General features: G+C 44.9%; 1 protein-coding gene across 3 annotated transcripts; it reads left to right on the top strand.

The window, feature by feature from the left end:
* Positions 1-531: 531 nt before the first annotated feature.
* LOC121271545 (heme-binding protein 1-like) lies at positions 532-8778 on the top strand. 3 transcript variants are annotated; one of them, XM_041177536.1, is made up of 5 exons: positions 532-826; positions 1250-1366; positions 4323-4461; positions 6303-6483; positions 8432-8778. In XM_041177536.1, exons 2-5 carry the CDS (start codon positions 1289-1291, stop codon positions 8637-8639), a joined length of 606 nt encoding a protein of 201 aa, XP_041033470.1. In that variant the 5' UTR covers positions 532-826; positions 1250-1288; the 3' UTR covers positions 8640-8778. The 3 variants fall into 3 exon arrangements, with proteins under 3 accessions (XP_041033470.1, XP_041033471.1, XP_041033469.1); XM_041177537.1 differs by having other exon boundaries at positions 680-826; positions 8462-8778; XM_041177535.1 differs by lacking the exon at positions 532-826 and adding an exon at positions 1067-1124.
* Positions 8779-9999: the final 1221 nt, after the last annotated feature.

Genomic DNA, 9999 nt, shown 5'->3' with positions numbered 1-9999 from the left:
TGCGTACAATTCTGAGCACCTCTTTAGGAAGGGCATGAATGAAGGCTTTAAAGAGACTGGGAAAAAGATTCATGAGAATGGCGACAGGGAAGAGGGACTTCCGTTGCAAGGCTAGGTTGGAGAAGATGGGCTTTTCTCTTTTGAGAACAAAATGGTTGAGAGGAGATTTGATGGAGGTATTCAAAATCATAGGTCCAGAAAAGCTACATAAGAACATAGGGCTTAGGAGTCGGAGTAGGCCATTCAGCCCTTTGATTCTGCTCCAACATTCAACAAGATCAGGCTTGATCTGATTTTAGTCTCAACTCCACTTTGCTGTCTGCCCCCCATAACCCTCGACTCCCTTGTTCATCAAAGATTTACCTAACTCAGCCTTGAATAAATAGAATGACCCAGCCTCCAATGCTTCCCGGAGAGGGGAATTCCACATACTAATGATCCAAAGAGAAAACATGTCTCCTCATCTTAGTCTTAAAAGAGAGATCTCTTATTCTTTAAGTTTCAAAGGCCTCTAATCTCTTCCAAAGATCTTTTATCTATTGTCTTTAACTTTATTGAACTCCTTTCAAAATTGTAAACATTGCTGAGTAGATGGAGAGAAAGCATTCCTATTGGTGGAAAGGTCGAGAATCAGACGACACTGATGTAATATGAATGGCAAAAGAACCAATGGTGACTTGAGGCAAAACCATTTCACACAGTGAGTGGTTAGTGTCTGGAATGCACTGCCTGAGAGTGAGGTGGAGGCAGCTTCAATCGAGGCTTTCAAAAGGGAATTGGATTATTATCTGAAAAGGAAACATTAGCAGGACTCCGGGGAAACTGGGTGAGTTGCTCTTGCAAAGCCACAACAAGGGGCCTCCTTCTGTGCTGTAAGAGTTCCATCATTTTATGATTCTATCTATTAATGAGAAACACTAACCCCAGAGACAGTGAATAACTCTAGGCCTTGAAACCCAGAGTTGGCTTTTCCCCCTTTTGAGAATCATAAACTGCCTTCTCTCATCATCATTTACACAGGGGTTACCCCAATTGTTGATCGTCACTGAGGGCAGATGAGTGAAAGGGTTAATCCATAGGCTCCTCCCAGTAATGATGATGCATTTTCTCATTACACAAGCCTGGTAACCTCTCTCTCTCTCAGTATATTTCCCGAACTTTAAACTGTGTAATCAATTAATAAGTGAAACTTTCACCAAGTGACAGTGCTGAGACTGTGCCTGATACAAGGAGTTTTATTTGTCTTTAGGTTAACTGTGGACTGGGTTAAACTTCAGGAAGTGCAGTCATGTTTGGAATGATAACAAACTCGCTGTTCAGTCAGCCTGAGAACAGACCCTTTCAGACCCTCAACTCAGAAACCAAGGTAAGGAACTTCAGCAGATGGCAGTGCCAGGTTCTCAATGCCAGTTCACTGACCCCCTCGCCCAGTGACTGTGAGGGAATTGGGCTGAAATGTGAGGAACCTGGTGACAGTCCAAACGTCCAATGACCTTGGCTCTGATTGTCTGGGAATCCCCACCCACTCTCAATCTGCACTCCTTATTGTGAGCATGGGTCACTCTGCCCCTGGCATCACTTCACCAAGTGGCCCCCCTGTGTTTGAGTGGCACAAGGGCCTTTGTTGGCTCCATCCTGCCTCCCTGAGTTTTCAGTCTGTTTAGTAAGTTCCTTATCTCAGTGCCCAGATGAGCTGGGGCGAAACCATCTACCAAACAATTTCAGGAAAACGCAGCAGCTCCTCTCCAGGGGGCGCTGTTTGACCTCAGGACCATTGAGATAAGGAGGGAAAATAAGTCAGCACTGGAAAATGTATGATAAAAGCAAAAAACTGTGGATGCTGGAAATCCAAAACAAAAACAAAAATACCTGGAAAAACTCAGCAGGTCTGACAGCATCTGCGGAGAGGAACACAGTTAACGTTTCGAGTCCGAATGACCCTTCAACAGAACTAAGGACAAATAGAAAAGAGGTGAAATATAAATCTCTGCAGATGCTGTCAGACCTGCTGAGTTTTTCCAGGTATTTTTGTTTTTGTTTTGGATTTCCAGCATCCGCAGTTTTTTGCTTTTATCTTAATGTTTAATTGACTGCCACTTCTCTTCAAGGAATGCCTACCTTGAAGAAGTATTGCTCTTCTCTCCATCAGGATTTTTGTATCTCTCTTTTGCCTTGTTACCCCCCCCCCCACCTAACTTATGTGTGTGTGTCTGTAAATGTTTGCGTTTCTCTGTGTGAATGTTTGTGTGTGTGTCTAAGTACGTGTGTGTGTGTGTCTCTCTGTGTACATGTGTGCATATGTGTCTCTGTAAGCGTTTGTGTCTGTAAACATGTGTGTGTGTTCTATGTGTGTATCTCTCTGCATGTGTGTCTCTGTGTACGTGTGTGTTTGGTGCCTCTGTGTATGTGTGTGTCTCTATAAACATGTGTGTGTGTCTCTATGTCTGCTTGTGTATGTGCGTGTGTGTGTGTCTCTGTGTACTTATGTATGTGTCTCTATGTACACCACCTGTGTGTGTGTGTGTGTGTGTGTGTGTGTGTGTGTGTGTGTGATTTTTTTTTATTCATTCATAGGACATGGGCTTTGCTGGCTGGGCCAGATTTATTGCCCATCCCTAGTTTCCCTTGAGAAGGATGTGTCTGTGTGTATATGTGGAGATCAGTCTGTCCCGGTCAAACTCCAAACACAGGCCAGTGTTCAACTCATTGTAAAGTTTCCAACTTGCAGGAGGTTTAAATTCTGGGGAAATGAAGGAGTTGGATAAAAAATTGGTTGGATTTACAAACACTTAGTATTGCTGGGCAGATGAGACTGTGATTGAAAGCTACCTGCCCTGAACCCTTTACTGATCTGATTTGTGTTTTGAAGAATTCCTCAGGTGAAGTTTCAGTGTCTGTATTTGAAGCAATTGATTTACACTGGGAGCTGTTATTATAAACAATTACCCAGAGAGGGCAGCAGAGCTCCAGGGAATATTCCTCACCAGGTCAGAGAGACAATATTGCCCAATAGCACATATGATTCACTGGGAGATAGCACTGGGGTCCTCCACTGTAAGTGACATTGGGAAAAAGCACTGGGATCCTGCATTGTAAATTACACTGGGAGAAAGCACTGGGATCCTCCATTGTAAGTTACACTGGGAGAAAGCACTGGGATCCTCCATTGTAAATTACATGGGAGAAAGCATTGGGATCCTCCATTGTAAATTTCACTGGGAGATAGCACTGGGATTCCTATCTGTTGTTAGGAATCTATATCTCCAAGAATTTATTGCTTTTTTAAAAAAAATTGAAAGGACCTTGAATTATTTGGACACTCTCCTAAGTTTGTGTTTTAAAAAAGGCTGCAAGTTCACTTTGGTCTGTGAGTAAGCTACTTTTTCCAAGAAATCACATGACTTCAGCTAACTGACCAGCAAGACACCTGGGAGATAAGAGTTATTTTGTTTACTTGAGTTAAAATGAAAAAAAGATCTGTTGCCAGGCTGTGGGCTCCTGATAATTGGCTGAAAAATACATAGCCTAGGAGAAGTTCTGTCTGAACATGTTTTTTGAACTCAATGTCTGTCTTGGGAGAAAGCTATGAAGGAAGAGTGCTCCTCTCTCTTTCTCTCCCTCTCATTCTCCCTGTATTTCCTACAGTCCAGATTGGGACTTTCAACCAGAAAATTCTCATCCCAGTATAACCTGTCTGTATTTGAAAGCCTGCGAAGCTGTGACAAGCAAGAGTTAACAAAATCAATGTTTCACCAAAGATTCTTTGGAAAGAACTTCCAGACAATTACTGTGACCAGCACTCCGTCTTTGCATATAGGAACACCAGATCATCAGTGCCAAGACCTTTTCAAACTTTATCCTTTTTCATAAAGTGTTCCCTTATGCCAACCTTTGTAGAGACCTTATTTGTCTTGTCCTTTGTTTTGTGTTTGTATGTCTCCATGTGAGTGAGTGTTGGGGTTTTAGAAGGGTAAATCTGGATTACAAATTGTATGTTAACCAATTTTGCAACTTGTTTTATAAAATAAGTTTTGTTTCATAATAAATCAATTATTCTGAATTTATTGAAAGAAACCTGGTGAAAGTCTCTTTTATTCTGTGTCTAACAGAATTGAAGGTAAATAGTTGGCTATTTTGATTAGTGATTTAAACATTTAAACTAATGGCGCGACCTGTGGAGTAGTGGTAGTGGCTGGAGAAACTGCCCACTTCTCCTGTCCCGGTCACTGTACTTAGTGGTGAAGTTCCTGTATAAATTGTCTGTCCATTTGCCAAGGAGTTTTATTTCACCCTTGAAATTACAGCTTTGGATTTTCTCACAGGGAGACCTGACCTATGAGGAGCGTAAATATGAGGCGGGTAATTACGCCTGTGTGTCCATCAGCGGGAAACCATTTGATGAGGGTTCGGGTGAAGGAGCCTTGAAACTGCTCAAATATGTTGGAGGAACCAATGAGCAAGGTATTGAGGGTTCTTTCTGAGTGTGAAGTATAATATTGGGGAAAAGGGTAAGGGATTGGACTCTGCCTGTTGTAGGGGCATCTATTGTTACCCTGATTGAGGTCAGCCAGGATAGGGTCTTCTGCTTTGGTCAGTGGCAAGAGACAGGGAGGGTGTGACTGCGAGTGAGGAAGGTAAGGGGGCTGGAGAGATAGAAGTGGAGGAGCCTCAGCCCTTGTAATTATCCTGCAGGCTCGAGATTCCTGCAGCTTGTATAGACGAGAGTGGGAGCTGCAAGGTGGATGAGAAAACTGCTAAATTTGCCAACGACACCAAGATAGGTAGGAAAGTAAGTTGTCAGGAGGAAGTAGAGAGTCTCAAAGGGATATAGGCAGGTTAAGTGAGCTGGAAAAAATTTGGCAGATGGAATATAATGTGGGAAAATATGAATTTGTTCACTTTGGCAGGATGAATAGAAAAGCAGTATACTATTTAAATGGAGAGAGACTGCAGAACTTGGTGGTACAGAGGGATCGGGGTGTCTTGGTGCATGAATCAAAAAAATTAATATGCAGGTTAAGCAAGTGATAAGGAAGGCAAATGCCATTCATTGCAAGGGGAATGGAATATACAAGTGGGGATGTTTACTGCAGCTGTACAGGGCCCTGGTGAGACCACATCTGGAATACTGTGTACAGTTTTAGTCTCTTTATTTGAAAAAGGATATAATTGTATTAGAAGCAGTACAGAGAAGGTTCACTCGACTTGTTACCTGGGATGAAGGGCTTATCTTATGAAGAAACGTTGTACAGGTTGGGCCTATAACCATTGGAGTTTCAAAGAAGGAGAGGTGATGTTATTGAAACATGTAAAATCCTGAGGGGGCTTGATAGGCTAGATACCGGGAGGATGTTTATTTTTGGGGGGGCGACTAGAGCAGTTTAAAAATAAGACGTCTATCTTTAAGATGGAGATGCGGAGAATTTTTTTCTCTCTGAAGGTCGTTAGTCTTTGGAATTCTCTCCCACAGAGACCAGTGGAGGCTGGGTCACGGAATATATGTAAGGATGAGTTAGACAGATTTTTGATGGACAAGGAAGTCAGGGTTCTGGGTTGGGGGGTAGGTGGGGGGAGGTCAGACAGGAAAGTGGAGTTGAGACCACAATCCAATCAGCCATGATCTTATTGAATGGCAGAACAGGCTCAAAGGGCCAAATGGCCTCCTCCTGCTCCTAGTTCTATGTTTCTACGTTTCAGTTACCAAATCCATTGCGTCACAACACACCACTACAATATACATTTGTATAGCGATTTAATGCGGTGAAACATCTGAACGTGCTTCACAGGAATGATTATAAAACAAAATTTGATACTGAGACACAGGGAGATATCAGGTCTGATGACCAAACATTTGGTCAAAGAGGTAAGTTTTAAGGAGTGTCTTAATGGAGTAAAGTGAGGTAGGGAGGCAGCAAGGTTTCGAGAGGGATTTCCAAAGCTCAGGCTCCTGGGAGCTGACAGTGAAGCCACCAATGGTGGGATGAGTGAAATTGGGGAAGCTCAACCGGCTGGGATTTGGCAGAGAGCAGAGACCTCAGAGAATTGTGGGGCTGGAGGGGGTGTTATTGGGATAGGGAGGGGTGGGGCCATGGAGAGGTTTGAAAACCAGGATAAACACTTTATAATCGATCTGGAGCCAGTGTAGGTCAGAGAGCACTAGGATGATAGGAAACAGGACTATGTGTGAATTAAGACATGGGCAACCATCGGGGCCTTGTCCAGGGTTAAATGGGAAGCGAAGGATGTATGGTACCTGATTCCCAGCTGAGCGGAAACTTCCTGAATTTTGCAGCTTTTTGCAGGTCTCCAGTTGGGAATGACCTCTCCGGTCAGCATGATCGTCCGGCCAGCTGAGGGCGACAGCTTGCAACCCAAGGTCGAAGTTCAAATCCGCATCCCCAGCCAATTTCAAGAGAACGCCCCCAAACCAACAGACGAGAGCATCGAGATCAAACATCAAGATGGATTCACTGTCTACTCGACGTAAGTATCAGTGAATCTGGTGAGGTTAAACCTGTCATTGTTGTGAAAGACCAGAGCCAATCCCATGGTCAGTGACAGAATGGAAAACAGAATGAAAAATGACAAATTTTGACTTGGCTCTACATTCTGTGCTCAGGTTACTTAACCGGTCCCAGCTGGAATCAGGGTGGAAATCTGTTGGATGGCCTGTCACCCTCCCAGCCTATCCACCCGGCCTCTGCTTTTGGGATCAGACTGACCTTCTGGTTCCTCATCCCAGTGACAGGGATATTGCTGCAAGTTGACAGACTACACAACCACGCTTTCCATGAGGTGTCCTCACTCAGCATCTACACTCACTTTCCATTAAGTCTCACTGGAGTCTGATCAAGAGCTCCCTCAATACTGCCCCCGGCCCCCCCCCCCCCCCACCAGCAGCAGTGCAGCACTCCCTCAGTACTGCCCCTGTGACAGTGCAGAGTTCCTTCAGTATTATACTGGAAATGTCAGCCTTGATTTTGTACTCAAGTGCCTAGAGTGGGACTTGAACTCATAGCCTGCTGACTGAGAGGTGGGTGGGCTCCCCATTGAGCTCTCTTGAGCTTGTGTTGAGTGGCGAGAGCCTTCCTTTTCAATGGTCTTGTAATGAGCTAGGAGCTGCTTAGTGTCATCACCGAGTCAGAATGTGCCCCTTCTCCATCCAGAAAACTCCTGAAATTGAAGTATTTTCAGGGATTGGGAGGTGAATGATCATGTGATATTTAAATCATATAAACTTTCCTCCATGGACCATTCCACAAGGACTTACAACATCACAGCAAAAGTTGCTGAAGTAGAGTGAGGTGTTGCGGAGGGTAAATCTTGTTACTGTGTTACTAGGTGGTGGTCTCCAGACAGGGGTCAATCCCTCCTCCAGGCTGCCCACTGGCCTCTCTGCTGGGCAGTGATAATGTGCCGTTGGTGATAATGTGCTGTTAGTGATAATCTGCTGGGCAGTGATAATGTGCTGTCAGTGATAATGTGCTGTTGGTGATAATGTGCTGGGCAGCGATAATATGCTGATAGTGAACTCTGCCTGAAACAAATCGTCCAGGGCTTCTAAAAGGTCCTGGTCTTCACAGAATCTCACAATGCAGAAAAGGCCCTTCGGCCCATCGAGTCTGCACCGACACATGAGAAACACCTGACCTATCTACCTAATCCCATTTACCAGCACTTGGCCCATAGCCTTGAATGTTATGATGTGCCAAGTGCTCATCCAGGTACTTTTTAAAGGATGTGAGGCAACCCACCTCCACCACCCTCCCAGGCAGTGCATTCCAGACCGTCACCACCCTCTGGGTAAAAAAGTTTTTCTTCACATCCCCCCTAAACCTCCTGCCCCTCACCTTGAAATTATGCCCCCTCGTGACTGACCCTTCAACTAAGAGGAACAGCTGCTCCCTATCCACCCTGTCCATGCCCCCTGTAATCTTGTACACCTCGATCAGGTCGCCCCTCAGTCTTCTCTGCTTCAACCAAAAACAACCCAAGTCTATCCAACCTCTCTTCATAATTTAAATGTTTCATCCCAGGCAACATCCTGGTGAATCTCCTCTGCACCCCCTCCAGTGCAATCACATCCTTCCTATAATGTGGTGACCAGAACTGCACACAGTACTCCAGCTGTGGCCTCACCAAGGTTCTATACAACTCCAACATGACCTTCCTACTTTTGTAATCTATGTAGTCTTGGAGACTAATTAGTGAGAACCCTTTTCTGTGCCACTGCACTGCTCCACACTGAGTCTGAATGTTGACTGTGATTGCTGCTGCACTGCAATATCCAGCCCCTACTCCATGTCCATCGTTGGAATGATGGGCTGGTGTCTGTGATGTGGGACCACAAGGTTGGAGCAAGAATGAAAAAGCACCAACGGCTGCAGTGGTCCCTCTCTCAACTGAAGGCAGCATTTTTACTCTTTTCAAGTGTTTGGCATTTCTTGTTCCCATCTTGCAGTCAGTTTGGAGGCTACGCTAAAGAAGCTAATTGGGTTGAATATGCGGGAAAGCTGCGAACAGCGATGGGAGACACAGCGTCCTATCACCGAGATTTCTATGTCTGCGCTGGGTATGACCCCCCAATGAAACCCATTGGCAGGAAAAATGAAGTGTGGTTTTTGAAGAAAGAGGATTGAGGATTGACTGTGGAGGCATCACAGAGAACGAGACTAGCACAACTAACAAGAAGGAATCTCAATGAAAGACATCTCGAGTATCAAATACTTTCTAACAGGAAATTTCCCCTGAAATCTCTGATTAAATATTCAAATGTTTCAGGAGCCTCTTCTCAATTTCTGAATAGTTGCTAGGAAAAGCTTGAACCTGAGTAAACCCAAGCTTCCAATATAAATCTCTCTCCCTCTCTATTTCTGCCTCTCTCCATCTCTCCTCCCTCTCTCCTACTGTACCCTCTCCCTATCTATCTCTCTCACACTCTCTTATCTCTTCCTTCCTCTCTCCCTCTCTGTATCTATCACTCTCCTCTCTCTCTCTGTCTCTCTGTATTCCCTCTCTCTCTCTCTCTCTCCCTTCGTCTCTTTCTCTATCTCTCTCTCACTGTCCAGGCCTCCTTTGAACTTTCCTCTCATTCCTCCTGTTTCAAATTTGGCACTCTCTCCTATTCCAACTGATTCTCTCACTGAATTTCAATATTGAAACCCTCCACTCACCCTACCCTCCCTCTCTGTCACATGGCCTCGGCTGTCTCTGGTATAACTGCAAGTACATTTCCCTGAAATTTAACCCCCCCCCCTCCCCTCAAGGCTGGTTGGTGCTAAGAATCTGCTGAACTTCATTTTTAGTCTTTAAATTGGTAGCAACAGTTTTTCCATCTTTAAAAACATAGTCAGTGTGTGGACGGTACTACCATCAAGCCAGGGGTCAACCTCGGTTCAATGAGGAGTGCAGGAAGGCATGTCAGGAGCAGGACTAGGCACACCTAAAAATGAGGTGTCAACCTGGTGAAGCTATAACACAGGATGACTTGTGTGCCAAACAGTGGAAGCAGCAAGTGTTAGACAGAGCTAAGTGATCCCACAACCAATGGATCAAATTTAAGCTCTGCAGTCCTTCCACATCCAGTCGTGAATGGTGGTGGACAATTAAACAACTCAACGGAGGAGGAGGCTCCACAAATATCCCCATCCTCAATGATGGAGGAACCCAGCACAGCAGTGCAAAAGATAAGGAGTTCCTCAGGATGTCCTAGGCCCAACCATCTTCAGCTGCTTCATCAATGACCTTCCTTCCATCATAAGGTCAGAAGTGGGGATGTTCACTGATGATTGCACAATGTTCAGCATCATTCCCGACTCCTCAGATACTGAAGCAGTCCATGTGCAAATGCAGCAAGACCTGGACAATATCCAGGCTTGGGCTGACAAGTGGCAAGTAACATTCACACCACACAAGTGTCAGGCAATGACCATCTCCAACAAGAGAGAATCCAACCATTGCCTCTTGACATTCAATGGTATTACCATCACTGAATCCCCC

This window comes from Carcharodon carcharias, chromosome 31, assembly GCF_017639515.1.
Source record: "Carcharodon carcharias isolate sCarCar2 chromosome 31, sCarCar2.pri, whole genome shotgun sequence".
NCBI classification, from domain to species: Eukaryota; Metazoa; Chordata; class Chondrichthyes; order Lamniformes; family Lamnidae; genus Carcharodon; species Carcharodon carcharias.
This window is presented reverse-complemented; position numbering and strand designations above follow the sequence as displayed.